The sequence below is a fragment of the Myotis myotis genome, unplaced genomic scaffold (assembly GCF_014108235.1).
Source record: "Myotis myotis isolate mMyoMyo1 unplaced genomic scaffold, mMyoMyo1.p scaffold_m19_p_3, whole genome shotgun sequence".
NCBI lineage: Eukaryota > Metazoa > Chordata > Mammalia > Chiroptera > Vespertilionidae > Myotis > Myotis myotis.
In genome coordinates this window covers 165,846,236-165,870,870 of record NW_023416335.1, presented here as the reverse complement: position 1 = coordinate 165,870,870, position 24,635 = coordinate 165,846,236, and the positions used below count along the sequence as shown (strand labels likewise).

General features: G+C 57.2%; 1 protein-coding gene across 3 annotated transcripts; it reads right to left on the bottom strand.

Moving 5' to 3' along the window:
• Positions 1–1,955: 1,955 nt before the first annotated feature.
• Positions 1,956–23,881, bottom strand: RAPGEF3 (Rap guanine nucleotide exchange factor 3). Of its 3 annotated transcripts, none has more exons than XM_036300217.1 (29): positions 23,335–23,881; positions 22,667–22,879; positions 16,473–16,526; positions 16,280–16,386; positions 15,946–16,067; positions 15,627–15,795; positions 14,923–15,007; positions 14,528–14,588; positions 14,344–14,420; positions 14,010–14,156; positions 13,377–13,489; positions 13,021–13,109; positions 12,636–12,714; positions 12,309–12,459; positions 12,144–12,226; positions 11,221–11,374; positions 10,621–10,785; positions 9,630–9,711; positions 9,193–9,339; positions 7,477–7,574; positions 6,901–7,026; positions 6,633–6,814; positions 6,374–6,464; positions 6,202–6,252; positions 5,219–5,306; positions 4,722–4,786; positions 3,774–3,828; positions 3,610–3,681; positions 1,956–2,464 (listed from the first exon to the last, which is right to left on the bottom strand). In XM_036300217.1, the coding sequence occupies exons 1-29, from the start codon at positions 23,338–23,340 to the stop codon at positions 2,346–2,348; spliced, it is 3,051 nt and encodes a 1,016-aa protein (XP_036156110.1). In that variant the 5' UTR covers positions 23,341–23,881; the 3' UTR covers positions 1,956–2,345. The 3 variants fall into 3 exon arrangements, with proteins under 3 accessions (XP_036156110.1, XP_036156111.1, XP_036156112.1); XM_036300218.1 differs by having other exon boundaries at positions 1,957–2,464; positions 11,335–11,374; positions 23,335–23,878; XM_036300219.1 differs by lacking the exon at positions 10,621–10,785 and having other exon boundaries at positions 1,958–2,464; positions 11,335–11,374; positions 23,335–23,875.
• Positions 23,882–24,635: the final 754 nt, after the last annotated feature.

Below are 24,635 nucleotides of genomic sequence, written 5' to 3'. Positions count from 1 at the left end.
CACTTCCTTCTCTCAGCCTCCCATGAATTCCTCCTCCCTTCAGGGTTCCCCTGAGGCTGGGACACATACTGAGAGCCCTACACACAGCCTGGGCTGCCAGGACATCCTGCCCACTCCACCCACCCCACCTACCCCACCCACCCCACCCCTGGGCAGTGAGGGAGACAGGCAACACCCCTCAGAGCTGGAGTCATTGTGACTGGAGCCTTTCCCACCTCTGCGGTGACGAAGCCTGGTCACTGGGGCCTCAGCGCCAAGTCAGTGTCCTCCTGCCACCCTGGGCACCGGTCTCCTGGCAAGGCCTCTCCCACAGGCTCCAAGGTGTCCCGCCCAAGAGACGGAGCAGCTGGGATGTTGCAGGGCAGTCCAAGGCTGAGGGAGATGCAAAAGGTGCCCAAGTCCTTCAGGGACGTAGGTGTGACCACAGAGGAGAAACACTGATGGGGACACAGCCCCCTCCTCGCTTGGCTTGTGTCGCTGCAAGGCTGGTCTTGCCCTTGGGTCTCAGGATGGTGAAGGGCAGGCCGGCCTTGCCGAAGCCCTGACAACAATGGGTTTGGAAGAGAAGAAAGCCACTGGGAGTCCTGACTCACTCAGGCTGAGGCTCAGCCTTATATGATTGCTCAGCTCTGGAAGCTTCTGTGCCCAGGGGTTCCTCCACCTCCTCTTCGGGCAAAGGAACTGGTCTGGTTACCGCTGCCACCTGCTCCACGCCAGGTTCTCCCGGGGGGGAGTGGGCTCTGTCTGACTCCGCCCACAAGGAGGCATCTCCGCCAGGCTGAGGACACAGGACAGCCCACAGCTGTCCCGTGGGCTCTGGAGGCAGAGCTGCAGTTTGATTGCTTTTTCGCCAAGAACTGGACTAAGATCATCACACCCATCTCACAGACGGAGAAATGGAGGCAGAAAACTGTTCATTGACTGGCTCAGGTTCACTCAGAAACCTGAGGTTTCATCCCAGTTGTGCTGCCTGTCGCTAAGCGTCTGGCGCTGCCCGGAATCAGCTTGCATGAGTCCCTGAGCATGGGGATGAGGTCTGGCGCTTTAGGGGTGAGGGGAGGTGTGTGTAGGGATGTCTAGCCTGAGCCCTGGTAGATGTACCTGCTGTGCAAATGCAGGGCCCACTTCCTCCACATGCCCTGGACCCTGCAGCTCAACACCTACCCCAGGGTCATCCCCAAGGCCAAGAGGCCCCTCGTGGGGCCAGACAGTGCACCTCCCCCTGCCAGGCCCAGGCCCATGGGGAGCAGAGAGCAGTGGAAGGGGTCCTCTGAGCCACTGGTTCCCAGTCACATGCTGAAGAGAGGACTCAATGCTGACAGAGCCGGCTGGGGCCATTCTGCCACCGATGAGAAAGCCTAATTCCTGGAAGCCTGTTAGGCCTCAGCAAGGGATGGACTCCCCTCGGAAGCCTCTGCCAAGATGTGCACCAGGCCGAGGGACAGGAAGCGGAGCGGAGGAGGCAGTGGAAGGAGATAGTTGTAGCTGGGCTGTCACGGTCCCCTCAGACCACCGTGAAGAGCAGAGGGTTACCCAGGCCAGCCAGTGACGGGCTCCAGGCTCCAGCAGGTGCTGTGCCCGGAGGGGGTGGAGGGGTTGGGGGGTGTAAAATGGACAGCCGTGAGCCATCTGGGAGCCCTGCCTGGGTCCCAGAGACCACACACAGCCATGGAGCTGCTCCGTCAGCCTCTCTGGGTCCACTCCAGGGCACAGCACCTCCTCCTCAGCTCCTCGCCTTCCCTGCCACACCCCACAGGGCTGGGCTCTCACACACAGGCATCTCTGTTAGTTTATGGTAACAATAGGGCTTCTCAGGGACCACCACTCCTGCACAATCAGCCCTGACCACACCCAGTTGTTTCTCTCCTGTGCTATGGAAAGAAAAGCTGGGCTGCCCCTTCCCGCCCTGCCCTCCCCACCACCGGCCCTGCCCCTGCTACACACATGCCACACAAATGCAGACACTCGCAGTCCACTGTGCAAACACACCACAGGGGCCAGGAGATGGCTGGACAACAAAGCCACGAGGCACAGAGTCTGGAAAAAACCTGGTGTGGAGAGCTCTCTATTGAACACAGAGTCCCAGCGCCTGCTCTGCTCTCCCACCCACTCTGGCCTCTCTATCCCCCGTTCCTTGGCTTGGGCCTCCGCGCATTCCACTCTGAGGTCCTCCTCGGCCGACAATCATGACAGGGGACAGATGCCTCCACGCTGCCCGATCCAGGGCCTCAAGTCCATTCCTCGGAGAGCCCTGCCCAGCTGCGGCCGGCCTGCGGGCCCCTGGGCCCAGGCGTGCCCTGGCTTTCCAGGTGGGAAGTGCCTGCTGCTCCAGCCCAGCCCCCTCGTCAAGGTTCCAGCTCCCGGGAGAGGCGGGACAGTTCCCGCTGGTTGTCGATGACCTTCAGCTGCTGGACATAAGCCCAGGTGCTGGCTGGACTCCGGGTGCTCAGGGACTGCTCCGAGCCTGGCGGGATGGGGGAGGCTGTCAGGGAGGGCCTGAACCCTGCTTTGTAGAGCCCATCTCTTCCCCCTCCGAGGAGCAAATCGGCCTTATTGCCCTCCACCACCCTCCCTGCCACTTCCCACTCTGCACCACCCACCCAGCCACTTCCCACCCGAGCCCTGAAGACTGCTCTCCCACCCCCCACTGATCTGGGGCCAGAACAGCAGTCGGTTAAGACAGGAAGAACAGGTCCCCAAGATTACATATAGCATAGTATCTCTTTTACTAAGTTTAAAAACAACGAAAACTAAAGATTATTCTGTTGTCATTATATATATATATATATAATATATGAGGCATTATATATATATACAGTGGGGCCTTGACTTACAAGTTTAATTCGTTCCGTGATGGAGCTCGTAACTCAAATTACTCGTATGTCAAATCTTAAAGTGAACGAGTGAGACACGTGATGCTGGGCTGATGTGGCGTTCACTGTGACGTTCGCTGCACCAACTAGCGGTGGGGTATCTGAAGCTGGCTCATAACCCAAATTTTAGCTCGCAATTCAAAGCAAAAAATCGGCCGAGAGACAGCTCGTATCTCAAAAAACTGGTTAGTCGGGACACTCGTAAGTCAAAGCCCCACTAGAGTCCTGGTGCACAAATTTGTGCATGGGTGGGGTCCAGCCAGCCCACCCTGATCATGGTCGATTGGGTGGGCTCTTCGGAGGGAGGGGCTATGGGCAACTGGCCGGCCGGCCCTGCCCTCTGGTCAAACTCCCAGTTGAGGGGACAATTTGCATATTAGCCTTTTATTATATAGGATTATATGAGGCATTTAAAAGTGTGTGTGTGTGTGTGTGTGTGTGTGTGTGTGTGTGTATAATGTATGTATCTGTGTGTGAATGATAAAGCTATTTTAAAGAACAAGAAAATGACCTGGCCAGGTAGCTCAGTTGGTTAGAGCATCGTCCTGATACACCAAGGTTGTGTGGCTTCTGCAAGTTATTTTAACATCAAGCCTGTTTGTGCATCTTTAAGTTGGGATAACATTCCACCTATGTCATAGAGGTGCTGTGAAGCTATCAGCAGGTATCATAGATGTATCATGTATGCAAGTGCCTAAACACGTTAACACATCAGCACCCACCCTGCCCCACTTACACGTGGAAACCCTCGCTGCCTGGCTGTCCTCATGGAGGTGGGAGACGCGGCTTCTGAGTGGTGAGAGAGGCACTGGGTAGGAGAGAGGTGGGAGTCAGGAAGACACAGCCAAGCCTGGAAAGGGGCATTGGGGGGCACCTACCCAGGGGGACCAGCCCTCTCACCATTGCTATGGCTTCGGCAGTGGTGCAGCATCCGCACAGCTCTGGCCATCATTCTCTGCGGACAAAGCAAGGACATGAGACCAGGCCTGAGAGCAGAACCCCGGCCTGGCCTGTGGGGCAGCTGGGAACCCAAGCTCCCTGAGAGCAGGGTGCACCTAGAGCAGGGGTGGGCAACCTTTTTGTGCGTGCGTGCCCAAACCAGCAAAATCTCTGACTCAAAATTCTTCTGCGTGCCAACCCTAATTTTTTGAGAACATGTTACGCCTACTTGATATCTCTTAAGGTGTACGTATGTGAAGAACCTTGAAGAAATAATAAAATTCATTCGAGCGACAAAAACACAGTATATGATGATGAAAAATACATTTATTTTTTAATGTATACATGTTATGTAAAATTATTTATCTAAGATGTACCTACACTGAATTTATCTGAAAAATAAAAAAGTCGATATTAAGAAAAAAATGTAAATGGAGGATTATAAGAGAGGGTTTCGCGTGCCAGCAAAAGTTACTGGCGTGCCAGTTTGGCACGTGTGCCAGGGGTTGCCCACCCCTGAACTAGAGGCTAAAAGGCTATGGGGGTAGGTGGGAGAGGGGGGCATGTCTCCTTTGCCCCAGTACAGGCAGAGGCCCAGCAGGAACCAGGAAGTGGGAGAGCAGAAGTCAGGAAGAGCCCAGAGAGGAAGAGGCCTGGGAGGGGCTGTCGTTGAAGGGTGAGATAGCTGAGGCTGCCCCCCAGCACCCCCAATAGAGCAGGCTCTCCAGTATACAATGGAGTTACAAAAGGGCTAATTTAAAATAAGTCTTCACATTCATGTTATTAATAACTTTAGACCATCTCCTAACATCCCCCCGCCCCTCCCCCACCCCCTGCCCCCGCACTTTCTTCCATAGTCATAGCCCCCAACCCAATCCAGTAGGAGGCGACTGCTCTCCTGGAACTCACCATCTTCTCAAAGTTGATGAGATTCTCCACCAGAGTGTGGTTTCCCTCATGGATAAAGGTCATGTCTGCAAAGAAACTGGTTGTGCTCAAAGATCCCCAAACGCCTTTCCCCTTCAGCAATCCAAGAAAGGTGAAGGGCCAATAATGAGCCTCATCCCCTACCCGCCCCCCACCCCCGCCCCCCACTGCCCTCTTCCTCTGGCTCCCCTCCAACTCCTGGAGCAATTTTCTTGTATCTCTTAGGCCTCATAGCAGAGGCCATCTGATGTCACCAATGCCTGTCTGCATGTGCTGACTCTGCTTCTAGCCTGCGAACTTCTAACCTGTGAACTTCTAGCCTGTGAACTTCTAGCCTGTGAACTCCTAATTCGTCGTTGTGCCCCTCAAGGTGTCAGCACATTGGAATCGCTCAGAGAGGGTTGGGTGGACATGCAGACATACAGGCGCAGGAATGCATGACAGGATGGAGGCTGGAAGGTAAGCTCTGGTCCCATTACCTTTGAGAAGGAGGGGCATGAAGGGGATGACAGGAGGGGAGAGCTTGGTGAGGGCGAGTCGATACACTCGGTGGTTCCATGAGGGGTCCTGGGAGGAAAGAAGTCACAGTGAGAAAGAGAAGGTCCCCCCCACCATAGCTCACCACACACAACCAAATGCTACCCCCCCACCGCCCCTCCAAGAAGGGGCATATGCCCACCCTTGGAGCTCAGCCTCTGCTCAGCCACAGGTCTCACCAAGGCAGGCTCTGTGGCAAGCAGGAAGGCCATGTGTGCATGTGGCTTCCTGGCTTCCAATTAGCCGCCAAGGAAACTTCATAGCCATTAGTCACAGGGCCCTGAGCATTCTGGATCTCTCTCTCTCTCTCTCTCTCTCTGTCTCCCCACCCTCCAACCCTCCCCATCTCTGGCAGGTGAGTTCCTTTCACCCTCTTGAGCCCCACCAGGTGAATTTTTCACTCAAGAGCTCCCAGAGCCATACTGATAAGAACACCTCTGAGCCAGTTCTCTCCTGAACACTGTCAAAACCTTTCAACCCCCCTAACAATTCTTGGGAGTTGGAGTTCCGCTCCTCAACTTTTTCCTCGCCTTTTGGCCTAGTCTGACCACAGGCTCCTGGAGCCAGGCCCTGGTACACTGTGGGTGTTGGTGTCGGAACCTGCTTCCTGAGTCCCGGTGCTCCCCTGGCACCTCCAACCCAGGGCAGATACCGCATGTGCCGTCCTGGTCTTCACACAGGACCTCAGAGCCACAGCAAATGTGCCTCCCTAATCCCCACATCCTGGGGGACAGACTACCCTATGCACCCCCTCCATAATGCTACACATCCATTCTTCAGCCAGCTCCCCACACTCACAGGCAAGAGAGAACCAGGTCCTGGCTCAGGGCTGGAAACCCTGGCAGTGACCAAGGACAAGTAGAGGGGCTGCTGGGAAGCCAAGAAGCAGGGTTTCTGGAGGGACAGGCCGCGGCCCAGCACTCACCAGCAGCCTCTCCAGGGCCGAGTACAGCTTCCGGACTTTGTGGGGCAGCCGCTGCAAAAGAGAGGTAGATGGAGATGAGGCTGCTTGGGGTCCTGTCCCCAGGATGGGCTTGGGGTCCAACCTCAGGACTGGGGTGGGGGGAGGGCCTGGCCACCCCCCAGGAAACACCTACCTCCCAGGTGTGGGCCAGGCGGCTGATGGCCGAGTTGCTGAGGCCAAACATGACGGCAAAGAAGGAGTTGAGGTTCTTTTGTTCCTTGAGGCTGTTAGCGGAAGAACCAGAGACCCTGAGGGGAAGCAGCCGTACCCACAGAGCCCCACTTCAAGACAACATCCAGATTTGGCAACATCCTGACCAGGGACCGGGAGGTTTAAGAAAAAGTGGCCTAAGGACTCTGCCACACATCCCGGGCATCCCCACAGGCACTCACTGGGCGGCCAACTTAATGAACTTCCTGAGCAGCTGGGCCCTGGGGCCGGGCACGGGGCAGAGACACAGCTCCGTGGCCACCCAGTACTGCAGCTCGTTGAAGCGGCGCATGAAGCGCTCCAGGTTGGCGGTGGTGACGTCCCGCAGGTGCTGGGGGCCCAGCACATAGTGGATCAGCTCTACCTGGGAGGGGGCAGCGCAAGAGATCAGCACAGGCCACTCGAGATGCCTGCCACCTGCTGTCCGCCCCTCAGCTCCGCTCCCCGCACCTGGTGGATGCTGTTGAAGAGGTTCCAGTCGTGGTCCGTCAGCTGGACAGCCAGGTCCTTGGCGCTCACCAGGTCCAGCCCCTCAGCAGAACTCACCGTGGGCCCCAGCTGCTCAGGGTGTGGGGTCTGCAGGGGGGAGAGTACTCAGGGGGGTGCCCGAGGAGTCCAGAGGAAAGTACCAGGCGGGAGAAGAGTTTGGGGTAGACTCTGTGCCCATGAGCAGAGAGTGTTGGGGAGGGCAGGGGTGCTGCAGGCAGCGAAGGGGCCTCTAGATGATAGGGCTTCCCAAGGAGGCATCTTCCTGACAGCTCCCTGATACCGAGACGCCTCCCTGTAGGGCTCCTATCCCCTAGGGAGCCCCTATGGGAGCAGATCTTCCTCTTTCTCCTTGAGAGCTCCCAATCAGCACGCCCCTCCGCACCCTTTGGAATACCCCATCAGCCGAGACCCATTCCTTCCTCTCTCCACTTAAGGCCCAGCAGCAGTCGGAACCAGGCCCCGCGCTCCTCAGTGCCCATCCCTACCACCCCCAAAACACAGATCTGCCCTGGGTCCTGGCACCCTGCCTGACCCTACCAGCTCATGCACTTCCTGTGGGTTGACAACAAAGAGCCGCTCGTTGAGCCCCAGGGATGTGGCCACACCACGGGCATCTGGCTGCAGGCCAATAGCATCTGCAAAGAGAGCAGAGGATGCACTAGGTGGGGACAGGGAGTGAGGCCGGGGAGCCGCTGGAGGCAGGGTGGAGTCCCTGTTTGGGAGGTTGGGAGGTCCTTCTCTCAGTATCAGGGTTAGAGTCCTGGCCAGGTGCTCTCAGTGCACAGGTGCACGTGCCCATGCATCCACACTCCCGGAGGGGAAGGAAAGGGGATGCTTAGTGAGACAGAAAGACCTTGGGCAAGGTGGGAGCCCCCCCCGAGCCTCAGTTTCCCCCTTTGTCAAATGGAGACAATAAAAGTTGCCCTCACTATGCAGTCAAATGAAATAGTTTATATAAATAGTGGCTACACGTATATGATACATGTAAAAGCTCTATGAAAACTGGGAAGTGCCTTTACAGAAGTCTTGGTGTTGACGTTCATCAGCTCTTGTGGACTGAGACTGTGTTTTCAGTCATATTTGAGTCCTCAGTTCCTAGACCATAACCTCAAAGTTAGGTACACAAGGCCATCCACGCATCCAGGAAAAACATTAGCTCTTCTACTTCAATTTAGTTTTCTCATCTGTTTTGTACCTCTATTTAGTGTACAGTTTAATTACATAACATTAGTGTAAGAATGCATGTATGTGACTTATAAGAAAATATACACATAGCAGGGGGGTTGTAATAAAATATCAGTTACTGACAAGGGTGTTGATCACAACACTCTAGAAATCTGTTTTCTAAACAGCACCTGGCTCTGAGTAGGGTATCAATAGATGTTGGCTTTGGGCAACCGCAACTCTCCAGGTGGCCACCAGAGGGCAATGCTTCCAGAGCACGTAGGCACAGGTGACTTCATCCTGTCTCCCCAGGTCCTGAAGGGAGAAGGTTTTGCTTTTCTGCCTCCACTCCTTGCCCTTCTTCTCTGGACACCCCTAATTCCAGCCTACCCTGGGCTCCCGCGGTCAGACCTGTGCAGCATCCTTCACAGACAACAGTGGCTGTTAATGTCCTTAAGTTCTCTAAAGGCGGGTCTTAAAAATCCATGCTGCCATGTTCGGAGCCTGGCTTTTGTGCCAGCCACCATGCTAAACTCAAAGGCTAGCTACACTCACTATGTGAGCTTGGGAAAATCACTTAATCCCTTTGAGCTTCAGTTTCCTTGTCTGAGATAGGACAAAAGTACCTATCTCATAATATTGTTATTGGATGAAGTGAATATACAAGCATGATAAGAATACAAGTAGCAGCTAATACCTAAGGAGTGCTATGTGCCAGACACTGTTCTAAACACTTCCACAGGTGAGCCATGTGGTCCTCACAATTCCTCTATGAAGCATGTCCTCTTCTCACCCCCGTTTTACACATGACGAAACAGGGCATGGGGAGATGAAGCACCCTGTGTGCCCAAGGACATGCAGACAGGGCGCTAAAGAGCGGGGTTCAGATGCGGGCAGCAGGCTCCAGAGTGCATGCTGACAAGCACCACATTTAAAGCACTTTAAAGAGACATCACCAACCTCCCACAAATGCCAGGCATCATGAACAGTGATGAAGACAATAAAGATGATGACTTTAATTGGGGGATCTGGGCATGGCTCTGAGGGCCCCTCCTCCCTTGGGGCCACCCTATTTGACACACAGCTCACCGCCTGCAGAGTTGACCTTCACCAGCACCTGCCCTTTGGTCCAGCCATCCTCCTGGGCCAACGCCGCCATCACCTCCCTCACTGAAGCCGTCACAGGCAGCTGCAGGGTCAGCACCGAGTGGTCTGGCCGGCAGATGTCATAGGGGACTGGAGAGGAAGATCAGGCTGAGTGTGGGAGGGGGCTGCTTGGTCTCCCCACCTCAGGAGAGAAAAGGCAGCAAAGAGTGGGAGGGGCCCCGAGGAGCAGGCCAGGGCACTAAGGAGAAGCCTGGGTGGGCACACGGTGCAGAGCAGGGAGAGGCCCTGAGCCCAGCAGAGGCGGAGGCTGGACCTGAGGCCCCGAGGAGCACAGCGTGCCATCCTTGGCCTGCCACACTGTTGTCAAGGGTGACCACAGCAGGGTGTGAGCTATGTCCTGGCTGGTGCAGGCCACCCACCTTTGTCTCCAACTCGGATGGCACAGTTGCTGCTGGGGAGGGACTCATCCGGGCCGGGGAGCCAAACAGACATGTTCCGGGCCTGAGAGGGAGAGAAAGTAAGGCCGGGAGGACACAGAGGAGAGCATGCAGGGCCAGGGAGGGGCCTTTGTCACTGGGAGTATGGGCCCTGCTTGCTGAGGGAACCTGAGCCAGGTGAGACCCTGGGACCAAGGCTCCAGGAAAAGAGACAGATGGCGGCTAAGAATGAGGGTGTGCCCCCCTACGTGTCACCCCCTCTGCCAAAAAGGCCCAGAGCTGTTCTAGTGTGAACACACCTCAGCTGTCTTTCTCCTCCCTTTCCTCCTTCGGCTATCATTTGCTAGTTTGCTACATGCCAGGCTATGGACACGCTTATTCCAAGTATCTAAATATTCAGAATCATCCTTTGACAAAAATATTGTTATTATTCCCATTTTACAGATAAATTAGGCTCACAGAGGTTAAGGAACCTGCCCAAGGCAGCACTGCTGTTAAGTGGCCCAGCTGAAATCCTCACCTGCTCCTCCCTCTCTCTGTGCCCTTATCTACCAGCTATGTCAACTGTCCTGTCAAACCCACAGCCCTTCCTCCGTGGGCCCCTCCCCCTCACACCGTGCAGCTCTCAGCTCCAACAGTTACTTCTCAAGGACACTCCCTGACCATGACCCTGACCCTGAGTCAACCATTCCCTTCCCTGCTTTCAGAGACCCCTGTCTTAGCCCTTAGCATGAAATGGTCCCTCGCTTGACCCTTAAGGCCAAGGCTGGCTCTCCCAGCCCAGGACTGCAATCACAGGTTCCACAGTGTCTGGCACATGAGGACCAGTCCACACGGTTCCCGAGTGCCAGCCACAGGCAGCACCGTGAGCCCAGTGGTCTAGTGGGATGTGATACTAACAGCCAATGAGCAACTAGACAAATACAACAACTCCACATGGTGATCCTGCTTTGAAGAAAATCACAGTAGACACCTTGCAGGCCAGTGGCCAGTGGAGGGCTGCTCTGCATAGAGAGATGGAAAGGGGCCTCTCTGGAAACCCAACACTCTGGTTGAGATCAGAACGATAGGAAGGATCCAGGTAGTCAAAGAGCCAGAGAAAGAAAGGTCCGGGCCCTGAGGTGGGAACAAGCTTCACCTATAGAAGAGAAGGGGCCCATGAGTGTCTTCAGCAGCGAGGGGGGACGGGGTGGGGCGGGGGGAGGTGGGAGAGGCACGGGGAGACCCGAAAGCCCGGGGGAGGCTTTTAGATTTTATTCCCAATGCAGCACTCCCCACAGTCAGCCCCAGCCTACCTTTCCAGTCCCTTCCCCACCATTCCTCATCCAAATCTCAGCTCCAGTCCCTCTTTGACCCCTGGGTCTCCCCGGAGCAGCACTGGCCACCTCTGACTCCCAGGAGGGTCTGCCTTCCTCTGGGCTCCCTCGCTGGCCACCAGGAGCCGCTGGGCCTCAGAGGCTCACCTGGTGGGAACTGCTAACTGGGTCTAAGGTGGTGGTGGGGTGAAGGGGTGACCTTAGACCTCAGTGTCCCCGTAGGACCTGGGACATGAGGGGTGTCTGTGCATGGGAACCTTCCACGCAGGACCCCTCAGATGGGGGATGAAGGAGGACCCTACAGTCACGGGGGAGCAGAGGGAAGAAGCTGAGGCTGACAGAGGCGAGAGGAGCCGATTTCGAGCAGACACCTTTATCTGAGGAGATGCGCTCCCACCGCCATTTTCCAACCTGTGGAGCAAGGGAGAAGGGAGTGAGACTGGAGGCCAGGCAGGAGCAGGGAGGTGCCCGGAGATCTGGGTCCCATCCGCCCTCACCCCAGGGGCAGAGTTTCATAGACTTGGTGAATGTCCCCTAAAAAGGGGCAAAGGGGCTGAAACTGGGGCCCTGGATCCTGGTTTCCCCAGACCAACAGGGGAGGGAAAAGGAGTTCAAGGGGGAAATGGGCCCAGGGGTCAGACGGTTCAGTGAGCTGTCCCCATGGCAATGTCTGGGAAGGGGAAGCTAGTCTAGGAGCTTTACTGGGTGGGGCTGGCAGGAACTGGCACCAATGGTGCTGGGTAATAAATAGGTGTGGGATGGAGGAAGTGAGAGCAGCAGGTGCACTCGGGACAGGAGAGTGACACACAAATGACTGATGTGTGAGAATGGCTGAGCCCTGACATGAGGGTGAACAGCAAGGGACTGGTGGGAACGACTCATTGAAACAAGCAGGACCAGACAAATGAGCAGGGACAGGCAACATTCGCATGCACATGCGCAAGGCACTGCTCTGCCCTCGGAAGGAGCAGTAACTCTGTCCCGTGCAATGAGGTAGGTGCTCCCCCCAACACATTATAGACAGGAGCCCGAAGTCCTGGGGGGGTGGGGGGTGCGGTCACGTGCTCAGACAGCACAGCTGTGAGTGGTAGGGCCTGGGTTTCAGTCCAGAGTTGGTGCGCTCAGTCCGCGAGGCGCTGCCTGTCATGCATACGACAAGTTAACTTAGAGCCAAAGTTACCGGTGGTGCCGCCGCCTCTCAGGCCAGTGCTCCCGCAGCAGGTTGCTAAGCCGGGCGTCCTTGCTCACCAGGTCTGAGAGTTTCTGGGAGGAGCCAAGAAGCACTGAGACGCTGTAGCCGTGTCCACCCGGGCAGCCCTGTCCAGCCTGCCTCACTCCCAGGTACCTGGAGAAAGCTGCTGGCCACGGGGTCAGTGTGGAGCAGGGGGCCATACAGGGCCACCCACTGGCTGACCAGCCGCAGGATCTGCTGTCTCTTGTTGCAGATGTAGATGTTGCGCTCCTGCTCACTGCCTCCCGTGGGCTCCGCGTGGAAGGTGGGCGCCAGTCAAGGAAACCACAGCATCCAACTGAGCCACCCCCCGCAGCTCAGGCAGAGGAAGGTGCTGACAGGCCTGGCATGAGGCTGGTACTTTGGAGGGTTCGGCACAGCCATGCTATGAGCGATCCCTTCTCCCCACTCCACACACCGTCCCTGGGGCTGGAAGGATATTGGTGCAGGAGGGCAGCGCAGAGCTGGGTGCTGGGCATGAAGACTCTGTGCGTCAGGAGGAAGTCACTGAGGAACGTCTCTGCAGGGCAGGCAGAGATGGGAGACAGGTGGCAGGTGGGGCTTCAGAGGTCAAGCCCATTGGACACAGGTACACGCACAGCTGGAGTGCCAGCCCCCAATGCTGCCATGGTCAAAGTACCACTGATGCCCAGCCCCTGTGACTGCACTCCCTACCCAAGCCAAGAGCACAGGAATGAGGATTTACTGCCAACTGGCCCCACGGACCAAGCCGGCACCCAATCAGGTCAGAGGCAGGTGCCCAGCCCTCTCCCAGGCTACGCTGACCACCTGATGAGTCAGGCAAGCAGGTGTCTCCTGTCCCTACCTGTTGGATCATGAGCACTGGAATCAGGCCTCATGGCCTCCAACAGCAGTTCTAGGATCTTCTCCGGGGTGCCAGACATCACCGTATACCTGGTAGAAAATGGCCAATCCATGCCTTGGTGCCACCCCCTCCCCCCACAACCTGGACAGATGGCAGTAATCAGTCATATCACTCTTCCCTATTTGTCTGCCCTGCCCCACCTAGGGGTGGAGGGGTGGCTATTCAGGGGTACATCTGAGTCCCGGGATGTCTCTCTACCCAGGAGGCCAGCAGGCAGGGGTATGACACGGAGGAAGGGAGTAAAGCCTGGGAAAAGGAGGAGAGAAGGTGGAGAGGGAGCTTGGTGGGTGTGTTACCGGTTCCTGCCTGGGGTTGGGGGGCAAGAAGAGGCAGTGCCCTGAGAGGTTCTCTCCAGCACCAACACCACTTTGCCGTGCTCTTCCAGCCTCATGGTCTTTGCTTCCACGTCCTGAAGAACAAGCCACACCCAGTGCTCAGCACACACCATGCCCCTTCCCCACCTCAGGCACCTCTCCCCACACCTCCCTCCTTCAGACCCTGAGCCCCACAAGGACCCTCAGCCCTTCTCCCACTCTATTCAACACCCACCACTTGGATGTGCCCTTCATTCCACCCCTGCTTATCACACAGCCTGAGCCCCTCCTCTGCTCAATCCCTCCCTGCCCTTCCTCCATGGATCCCACTCTCCACTGCCCCCCTCACACCCTAGTCCCCGACCCCTCGGTAGCCCCACTGCCCCCATGGTCTCCCGCACAGACAGCGGAGTTCACGGGCTTACGGAACCTCATCAGCATGCTGTGGACTTCCTCACACCCCCAGGCTGGGCTCCCGCCTCCAGCCATCATCTCTGAGCTTCTCCATCTCCTCGCTCCCTGCCCCTCACGGGCTCTCTCTGGTCCCTCCCCTGCCCCACACTTCTCCAGAGAACCGTCCTTGCCACCTGCCCTCCCCACCCCCAGCAACGGCACCTTGATGATACGGTTGAAGTCCTGCTTGTCCACTCGGAGAAAATGACAGTTGTCTTCTCGCAGGATGATGGTGGCTGCCCGGGGTGCGTCGTTCACCAGAGCCAGCTGTCCGAAGTCATCTCCCTCATGCAGTGTGGTCACCAGCCCCTGGAGCCAGGCCTCAGTCACAGCCCGCCCAGCCCCAGCCCTCATGAAACAGAGCCACAGCGGGGAGAAGCTCCGAGGCACGGGAAGACCTGGGTGTCAGCAGCCTTGGGTCCACCACAGGCACTGCCCGTGGGGACGACCAAGGTGCAGTTACCACCCAGGGGGCTGGGGAGCTGGGCGCACTCACCTTGCCATGGGTCACCACATTGACGGATCCCTTCCAGATGATGTACCATGAGGTGCCTTTGTCCCCCTGGCTGAACACTGAGAGGAGCACAGGTCAGACACGCCCCAGCACCCACCACCTCTCTGGGGCCCCCAACCATGTCCAGGTCCCTGGTGCCCAGCTTCCTGTCAACTATCTGACTTACACACAGTCCCCGCCTTGCTGTGGGGTTCAAAGAGCAGAACTGCTGCTAATTCCCGCTTCACCTGTGGGGAGGGAGAGGGGGGTCAGTGGGCAAGTCCAGGGCAGAGGGCCAGGTGAGGGGTGAGGAGGGAAGGCCCAAAGACATGAGTGCCCGGGGGCAGAGGTGTGGCTAGGCCAGGTGGCCTGAGATTTGGGGGGTGGGGGAGGGCTAAGAGAGGCAGAGGGTTTTCAGACAAGGATGCTGGGAACAGCAATTTAGATGGAAATTTCCAAGCCATAGGCAGAAGGGGAGGGACACGTTTTCTGGGCCAGCAGCTGGTGCCTCCTGGGGTGGTCACAGGAGAGGAGGCTCCTAGGGAAAGGGCAGGGCGGGGCAGGGCGGGGCCTGCGACTGACCGAGTTGGAGAGGTGGGCCACAGCCTTGATGTGCAGCAGCTCCTCAAAGATGAGCTCCAGCTCCTCGTCCGTGCGCTGCCCTGGGCTGCAGGCCAGGGAGGACCAGAAAGCAAAGAATGAACTCCAGCTGGGACCAGGGCTGGGACCACTCACCCACAAAGCACAGGCCTGAGGCCAGCCGGTGCCTCAGCAAGGATTGTTATCACTAATGGCCAGCCATTCCCCAGTTCACATTGTGCCAGACACGGGACTAAGTGCTTCACACGCATCATTTCAATTGTCCTCACGACAACCCATGACGTGGGCATTCTTGTTTTCCTTTGACGGAAGAGGAAGCTGGCACGGAAAGGCCCGAGGCCACCAGCTCGCAGCCAGTAGAACCAGAATTTGAACCCAGACCTGCCTGAGGACTCGTGAGCCCACCCTCTCTCAGCCATTGCTGCCACTGAGAGTGGGCAGGGTCTTCAGAGGCCTCGTGCCCCACACCCTCAGTTACAGAGGAAGAAACGGGCTCAGTGGGGAAGGAGGGCTCAGATCACCCAGCAAGTCTGGCAGAATGCAGGTCAGAGCTCAGGCCTCTGATCCAACCGGGGTCCTTTCTCTCAGCAAGAAGTAAAGGAGCCCCTCGGAGACAAAACTGAGAAGCTATGGGGTCTGGGAGTCGTGTGGGGCCTGGGGTCTCGGGATGCAGGGTGCCAACTCACGGCTTTCGAAGTGCCACAGTGAGCAGGGCATCCGGTCCCCGCTGGGAGAGCAGTGCCATGGCCTCAACCAACTCCTCCTCCAGCTCATGGACTCCCGAGGGCTCCGGCTCTGGACCCGGGAAACGGTAGAACTGGGTGTCTCGGTCCTGGAAGGTCCAGTCATGTTTCACTGCGGGAAGAGGCCCAGACATGGGGGAGGAGAGAAAATTGAGGCTGAGGGGGTCTGAGGCCCTACTACAATGCTCATCCCTCCTTACCCCAGATGCCCGCTCCCCAGGACTGCCCAGCCCCGGGTGCCCTGCCCTGGGCTCGGGCTCACCATGGCAAAGGGCACCTTCATCCAGCAGGACTTGACAGATTCCCACGGCTTGGTTCCGTGAATGTACCCCAAGCCCCAGGGCCAAGATCCCATCCACTAGCTCCCGGCCTGAGCAGCATTGCCTACAAGAGTTAAGGGGACAGGGAAAAGGACGGACAGTCAAATGGCAGGAGGGGAGAGGAGAGAGGGAGCAACTGTCCATCCACAAGGCACCTTCCTAGGCCCAGCCCCAGTTCTGCTAGAAGCAGGGCCCAGCCCAGATGCCAGGAATAGAATGAAAAGGAAGAGAAAAACAGAGGGGTTGGGCCAGGAGGCCGGCAAGGCCTCCACTCACCGATAGAGCCTAAGGTGGTACTTTCTGTCTCGGATGAGGTTCTGGCAGGTGGCCAGGAGATGTCGATGCAGCTGCTTCCCCGCCCTGAGCACCCGCTCTGTGGAAGCCTGGGGGCGGGCAACACAGCTGGCTCAGGCCCTGACCCGCTGGCCATGCTGTCCCCTCCTCCCCAGCTCCACCGTCAGACTAGTACCTGCTCCAGGCTCACACTGAAGTCCAGGGACTCCTCGCTGTTGGTGAGTGGTGTCTGAGGGCAATGGGAAGAGTGTGCACGTCAGTGCCAGGCCTTCCTTCAAATCCAGCTCCTGGACTCCACCCCTCCCCCATCCCTGCACCCCTTGCCCAACCCCCAACTCCAAACGCATCCATTCAGCTACTCATTCAACAAATACAGTAGTCTCCCTCCTATCTGTGGTTTTGCTTTCCAAGATTTCAGTCACTCACACTCAACTGTGGTCCGAATGGAAAATTCCAGAAATAAACAATTCATAAGTGTTCAATTGTGTGCCATTCTAAGCAGTGTGATCAAATCTTGTGTTGTCCCCCTGGGACATGAATCATCCCTTTGTCCAGTATATCTTCACTGCATACACTACCCACCCGTTAGTCACTTAGTACCGTCTGGCATATCAGATCCATTGCTGTGGTAACCCTTAGCCCTGGCCGGGTAGCTCCATTGGTTGGAACATCATCTGGTGCATCAAAAGGTTGCAGGTTTGATTCCTTGTCATGGCACATACCTAGGTTTCGAGTTCGATCCCTGGTCAGGGTGCATAAGGGAGGCAACCTATTGATGTTTCTCTCTCTCTCTCTCCCCACTTCCTCTCTAAAATCAGTAACATATCCTGCAGTGAGGATTAAAAAAAAGTAAGCCCTATTTTACTTAATACTGGCCCCAAAGCGCACCATTAATGGTGCTAGCGATTTGGACATGCCAAAGACAAGTAGTAAAGTGCTTCCTTTAAATGCACAGATATATGTGTTTAGGAAAAACAGTATGTATAGGATGCAGTACTGTCCCTGGTTTCAGGTACGTGCTGGGGTCCTGGAACATAGCCGCTGGATGAGGGGCGACAACTGTAAACAAATACTCACTAATCACGCGGTGTGCCCGGTATCGCCTCTTCCCCACCCTGCTATCCTGTCCCCAGTCACCCAAGCACTTCATCCCCACAGATGAGCACCCCGAGATCCCCGTTCTGCTTACTTGGGGCCAGGTGTGCCCAGGCTCCCAGGTACCTGCTCCTGGAAGAGCATGAGGGCGTGCAATAAGAAGGCCCTGAGAGGCTGGGGGTGCGTGGCTTGGGAGGCTGGGAACACTAGTTCCTCGGCTGGCGTCACAAGGCCTGGACCAGAGCCAAGGTCTGTCCCCAACCACAGGTCTGTGGGCAAACCTGCCCTGTGTGGGCTTCTGCGCACCCTGGTGGTTAACACGAACCTTGGAGCCAGACTCCTGGCTCCAAATCCCTGCTCCTCCATTTATCAGCAGTGTGGCTCTGAATACAGCACTGCCTGGTATAGAGTTGTGTGTACATGTCAGCTGTTATTACTCATCTGAGAAGCAAAGGGCGGCTGCTTGCACAGCGCTCCTGGCCTCTCTGAGATGCTGCTGCTAGTCCGTAGCCCTGTAGAGTGAGGAGGGCCTGGGAGCACACAGGACTGGCTCCAGAAGACGGGGTTTACGTAGAAACATCAGTGAACAGGCTTCCTGCCTTTTGTATCAATCGAGCCACCCAGCCTAGGTGCCCCGGATGTTGGCCATGAAAACCTCTCCCGACCCTTTTCTCTGCCACCTGAGAACTGGAATTTGTGGACATCCCTGGACAGGATGCCCTTCCTGTACGAGCCCTCCCTGAGGCAGAGCGCTTTACAAAGCATGATCACCTCTGTGACTCCCTCTGATCCTGTATTAAATAGGATCAGACGTGAGCGAGGCGGGGCAGGTATAATCTGTCTTCTTTGATTTACGAGGAAACAAAACTCTTGAGGTGAAGTGCTCAGGTAACTCAGTCAGACACACTTGAGACAGCCAGACAGCCTCGGATAAACTCGAGTTCCGACCAGAAGTGCTCACATTCTTGGTCTCGCTCCACCCACCACACCTTCCCCTTCCTCTCCCTTCCCCCTTCTTCTTACCAGCACTCTCTCCCTCTCCTGCTTTCCCATCTGCACTCAGGTCCCTGAAAATGACCTGGTTGGGGAGCTGGGGTACAACCAGGCCTGGGGCCAGAACCCCCTCCCCTGATTCTGGCATCTTCCACCGTCTGCCAGGCAGAGGCCTGAGGCCTGGCATGTGTAGATGCTTGGCCCAGCGCTGAGCGGAAGTCACTAGGTGTCCCAAGGGTATCCCTGCCCAGGTCATGGGGCCCAGCCTGGTGCCAGACACAGAGCCCTAGAGACTTAGCAACAGGAAAAGAGGAGGAGGAGGAGAAGGAGGAGGAAGAGGAGAAGGAGGAGGAAGAGGAGAAGGAGGAGGAGGAGCCAGGGAAAGAGGAAGGGCAGGAATGCTACCCAGCCAGCCCCCAGTGTTGGAACAAACAGTACTGAGTGCTAATGACTTGTTGTTGTTCATGTCAAAATGCCCAGGTGGCCCCAGTCCCTGCCCCAACTCCCTTTGGTGCCCACAACCCAGGCTCCAGCACAAGCTCCCTTCCTGGTATTATTCTGACCCCAGAGGGCACTTCAGGAGGGGAGGTGCCAGGTCATGTGGCCAGGTTGGTCACCATCCAGATCCCAGATCCACAGGCCTTGCCTCAGCCATTTCCTGTCCTGCCCCAGGGGATGAGCACTGAGGGTCAGCGGCTCTGGCCCATCAGAGCCGAGGAGGGCTCTAAAGGCAGCCCTCTCACTTTGCCAAGGAAAGCAGGTGCCCAGAGAGACGGAGAAACTCACACACTGCTTAGAAATGGGAGATCCTACCAATAACTGCTACCAGCGCTGACCCTCAACGCAGATGTTTGTTTCCTATTTCATGCTAGAGAGCAGGAGGCTCAGAGGTTGCATAACATACCCTGAGAGTAGGTAAAACAAGCATCAGGATTCACACTGTGCCCGTCTGATTCCAAAGCCCATGCGCTTAGCCACGATGCCCTGCCATCTCCATGGCAACTACCCCATGTTTCCCCCACTGTGCCATAGAAGTTGAAATAGCAGCGGTATTCTACTCAGGAATGTTCCATGGGCAAGTAAGCCTGGAGAACACTGGGTAAAACAAATTCAATAGGTTTGTTATCATAGTCCCTCTGGGCACCATGTTGGGGTGCGGGTGCTATTCAGGGGCAGTGGTCAAGTGTGTGGGTTCTGGAGCTGGATGCCTGGGTTCAAACCCTGGTTCTCCCATTACCAGCTGGTTGTGTGACCCAGAGCTGCTTATTAACCTCTCTGTGCTTCAGTTTCCTCACCTGCACCTGGGGTTGGTGATAAAAACACCTGTCTGACCCCCCCAACCCCAAAAAAGAAAACTATCCCATAGTTATTATAAGGATCAAATGAGAATAACAGAAAGCACCTGAGCAGGACCTGGCTTGTAGTAACTGCTTAGTAAGTGTTAAGTAACTTGATTAATCTTTATTTCAGGTTGGGCCCTGGACTCTACAAGGAATGTACCTTGTTGACCCTGTCTGTGACCCGATGACCCTGAGGGTCAGCTTAGGGTTCTCAGTGGGAAAAGAAGTAGCTGACATGGGTGGAGGTGAAGGTCCTCGCCCACCTCCTCTCATGCCTTCACAGGAACTCCTCAGGGTGGAAGAGGAGTTGCCAGCTAGCTCCCATGGCACCAGCACCTGACCTGCCTCACCCTCCCTCCCTGTCACTGGTGTCAGAGCCCGACTGGCAGTGCAGACAGACACATGGGGACCTGTCGTCAGACCAGTTCCGTTAGCCCATGGCTAGGGTCTCAGGCCAGGGCTAGTCATGGTGGGACAGGGAGAGGGGGCATGGGGTGGGGTGATGTTTTGGAGCGTCAGTGTTACCATCCACAGCAAGAGAAAACATACCATGAACCTGGACTCTGAAGCCTCATTACCCAGGACCAAAGTCCAGCTTTGTCCCTTAGCAGCTGTGTGACTCTGGACCTGTCACTTAGCCTCTCTGTGCCCCTGTTTACTCATCTCTAAAATGAAATGATGACATTAGCACCTATTTCACAGGCTGTTGGGCGAGTATTTGACAAGTGCCTGGGACATAAGTCCTAGATAACTACTAGCTACTACCATTATTTGGACAGGTTGGGTGAAAGCATGTTTTCTGAGTTAGAGCATAGACACACCATCCCCAAAACACCCACTCACAGAGAAGCATCCCAGGGTTCTGGGGGCTCATGGGACCCACCAGAGGTCATCCAGATCTTGTCGCTGCCTCTACTAGACAGACTGAGCCCTCTGCTGGTTCCCAGACACCAAACAATCTCTCCCCGTCATGTTTTCCAAGGAGATGCTCTTCCATTCCATCCCAGTGTCACCTCTGTCCGGGTTGGCAAGTCCTTTCTATAGCTAACCTCCGGCCCTCCTGCTGTAACCTGCTTTTATTTTTCTCTTGTCCCGGTCCAGTAGGAACAGAAAGTGCTCTCTTTAGCCTGCAGGAAGCTGATGGGTTTCCCCTTGTTTTTCTAAGAGGTAGGCAGGGGCTGCACAACTGCCAGCACTGTCCTGGGACTCTGGGCTCTGCTCCCTCACAACATCCACCCTTCACCCTGTGTGTGCATATTCCCTGCCTGGCGCTTGTCCCTCTCACGTGAGCTCTTCATGGGCCACAGGCATCATCCAGAGATTTAAGGTGCAGCTTTATAGGCACCCAGAGTCACAGACAGATGGGCTGAAACGACCCCACCCCATTCCCCAGAGAAGGTCATCAGGAGAGGGTGTGGCAGCCATAAAAATCTAAGTTCCCTCTAATCAACAAGCCCCACTTGCCCCCCTACCTGGCAGGGGAGGAGCCTTGTTTCTGTGCCTTTGACCCCATTTACACTCCAACAACCCTCACCCCCACCCTCTGGCCTCCCAGCACACCAGGGGTTGGAGGGGTCAGGAGACAGCCTGGCGGCCTCATCTACCCACTCCCAGACTTTGGGTCCCAGGGGATCCTCCAGTGACCTCATTGTCCTAGCACCTGACCTTCCCCCCACTCTCCACCTTGCCTCTACAAGCTGGGAAAAGGACAGGAAATGCACAAGTAATTATAGCCTGAGAGGGAAAGAGGGAGGGAGTGTTCCAGCCCACTGGCTCCAAGCAGTAGCTACTGCCAGGGACCCAGAAGGGGGAGGGGGGGAAGCTAAGCCTAGAAGTGACTGGCTCCCTTGCCTCCTCCAGAGTCCCATCTTGAGCAGGACCAAGGCCAGGGGGCCCCTTATCAGGAAAACACTGGGAGGCAGGGTTTGGGGGACTGCCACCTAGATTCTCCTCTCAATTCTGATCGCCAGGATGACCCCCTCATGTTGGTGGGCCTCCGTTTTCTCAACTCAGCCTCATGTTTTGGTAAATATAAATGGCGGTTGAGAGAGGCAGGAGGAAGCAGGCAGAAGGTGGTGGTCCTTCTATTCGACGGGACTTGCCCATAAGAGACGAGCTCCCCCAAGTCTGTCACCTGCTCCTATTTCCCTCCACGCCTTTACCCAAGTCCCCTCCCGGCACCAGCCGCCCCCCCCCCCCCCACACACACACATACAGGTGGGCACACAAGACACACACTGAATCTCAGGTGAAGCCACTGTATTAAGTCTAGGAGACTGAGGAGAGCTTCTCTGACAATTTGGATCCTGCAACCATTATCCTGCACCCCACCCACCATGACCCGCTCCTGCTCTCTCCTTCACTTTTGCAGCTCCACAGCTGTTATCCAATGACAAGGGGAACTCCAGCCGCCTCAGATTCTCTAAACTTTTCAGAATCCTTCCCTGAACTCCGCAATGCCAGATGCCTAGCAACGTTCGCATGACCACCTCACCCCAAAATCAAAAAACAGAACTGGTGCAGTTCAGTTGCTCACTAACCGGGAAGGTTGCCACGGTGATATGTGGAGACTAGTAACCAAGTTTACCTCAGCCCTGACTTGACCTGGCCTTCCCCCCGTCCGCGCCCCCCCCCCCCCACACACACACAGGGAGAACACACAGGCACCTAACCCAAGGCACGCAGAGGTTATGAATAAATGGCAAATCCCTTGCCTCTCCCCCATGCCTAAATGGGGGCACTTGGGCACCACACACACACACAATGCAGCTGTGTGAGCCACCCACACATACCCATACCGAAGCTAAGCTGCCTGACCAGCTGTCCATCCAGCAGTACCCCCCACCCTCCCAGACAAGCTGGGCCACCACCAGCATGCCTGTGCTCCCTATCCAGACGCTGCAGCCCTGGTTCCTGGCCTGGGCAGGCGATGAGCACTCACCCAGCGAAGCCCCTGGATTCGGCTGGGGCGCTGGTGCTCCAGAAGCAGCCGGTAGGAGCAGCTTCGGGGCAGGTGCATCCTCCTCAGCACCATGTTGAGCAGCGTCCCCTCGGGCACCACGTCTGGTAGGCTTCCCACCTGTGGTGCTCCCAGAGCTGGGCTGTCCTCCACAATCAGGCCCACCTGCCAGCGGCTCTCACCTGGCCAGCCCACCTGTGAGGAGGGGAGGAAGGCGGACAGCCATGGGGCTGGGGCAGCTGGACCAGGACACAACTCCCCCGGCAGCACCGCTTCCTTAGAATCCTCTGGACTGGACAGGCGGAGGTGCTGCAGCCCTGCCAGGAGCTGGGGGAGGGACAGGAAGACCTTCGCTGGGTCTTGTCGGTCTGGCGCACTTAGGGGTCTCCTGCTGGCGGGAGGTAGAGCCTTCCTTCCCGGCCTTCTTTGGACTTCTGCCCCACCCCGCTACCCAAGTCCCTGCAGGGACCTCCACCACCTCCCAGTTTGAAGCTATGGACTCACTGGATCCCCCAGAAATGTAGCCTCAGCTCAAACCCTTCTTCTCCCCTCCTTCCTCCCCCAAGAACAACCCTTTCTCTCCCACCCAAACTCCCCATCTGTCGGCTTCCTCTTCTGCTGCTCTTCGCCCCCGGCCCCACCTTACCCACCTTCATGATCCTTCTCTAGCTCGTCCAGCCCTGCAGGCTCTAGCAAAAGGCCGGGAGGCTCCCCAGCGAGCCCCGTCAGCTCCGATAGGGGGATCCTGGAGAGCTGCGGGCTCTGAGTCCCGGGCGCAGTGACCAGGGCCAGTTCCTAGCTGGACCCACCGCCAGAGCAGCCAGAGGCCGGCTGGGAGGAGAGGCTCCTCTTGGGTGGGTGGAGGGCTGGGGGCCCGCGGGGGGCCTCCCCCCTCGGCGACAAGGAGCCCGAGCCTCCACCTCCGTCCCAGACGAAAGAGCCAGCTGGCACGGGGCACTGAAGCGAGGCTGCAGCTGGCAATGGTCCGGGCGGGAGCTGTCACACCCCCTGTGCTGCCCGCCCCCTTCCCCTCCCGGACAAGCTGAGGGGGCAGGGAGGAGGCTCCAGCCTCACGGTCGGGAGGGAGGGCGTAGGACAGGGGGCGGACACGGGCAGGGGTGGAGACCCGACTCTGGGGTCTGCAAAGCGGGCAAGAGCCGGAGCTCCGAGAAACCCCAGGGGGCAGGAGCGCCCCGGGGTGTGTGGGGGGTGTGCCGGGGCCACTAGGCCCAGGTGACCGGGCAGGGGCGGTGAGTGGCTGCACCGGTCGCCACGTGGCCCGGAGGACAAATGCAAACAAGGAAACCGGGGGAAGGGGGGGAGGGGGCGGGAGGAGGTGAGTCATTGTGGCCCCACCCGGGAGGGAAATCCGGGCCGAGGCTGCTTCCCGGCTGGGGCGTTCTGCCTCCTGTTTCGGTTCAGGGTCTCAGACAGCCCGGGGGAGGGATTGGGCTGCTTTCCGGTGGGGAATCCCACTGCCTGGCCTCCCACCGCTGCGCGCCCAGATGCCCACCCCACGCCCCCCTCTCCGCCCTCCGTGCACACGAGGGCGCAGTTGGGGAAGCTGAGGCTGGAGAGGAAGGACTGTGCTTCGAGATGGATGAAGCTATGAAGCTGTGGCTGAGCTTCAAGAAAAGAGGGCGTTTGGGAGGAACACGTCCTCCACTCGCGCTCCCAGGCGGCGGGCGGTGGCAGCCCAGCCCCGGGACTGCAGAGTCCCGTGCAGGCTCGCCCCTCTTGGGCCTCAGTTTCCACCGCCGCGCAGGTGGCCCAGCGCCTCCCTCTCCGCCCCACTCCAGCTTCTGACGCGGCAGAGATGCAGCGACTCCTGCGGCGCCCCGGTAATTGCTCAGCAAGTTAATGAGGGTTTTAGAAAGAGGCGCGCGCCCCGCCCCCGACTTTCTAGGACTCGCTCTCTTTCGGCCCCATCGCTGTCCCTTCCCCTCTGCTG

Excerpts from the sequence above, each read along its gene's own strand:
- RAPGEF3 (XM_036300217.1), bottom strand. Across the intron at positions 10,786-11,220 it reads TGAGGGGTCCTGCGTGGAAG|GTGAAGCTTGTTCCCACCTC; the intron begins GTTCCCATGCAC and ends TCTCTTCTATAG. Across the intron at positions 5,307-6,201 it reads CGGCCCTGGAGAGGCTGCTG|GACCCCTCATGGAACCACCG; the intron begins GTGAGTGCTGGG and ends CTTTCCTCCCAG.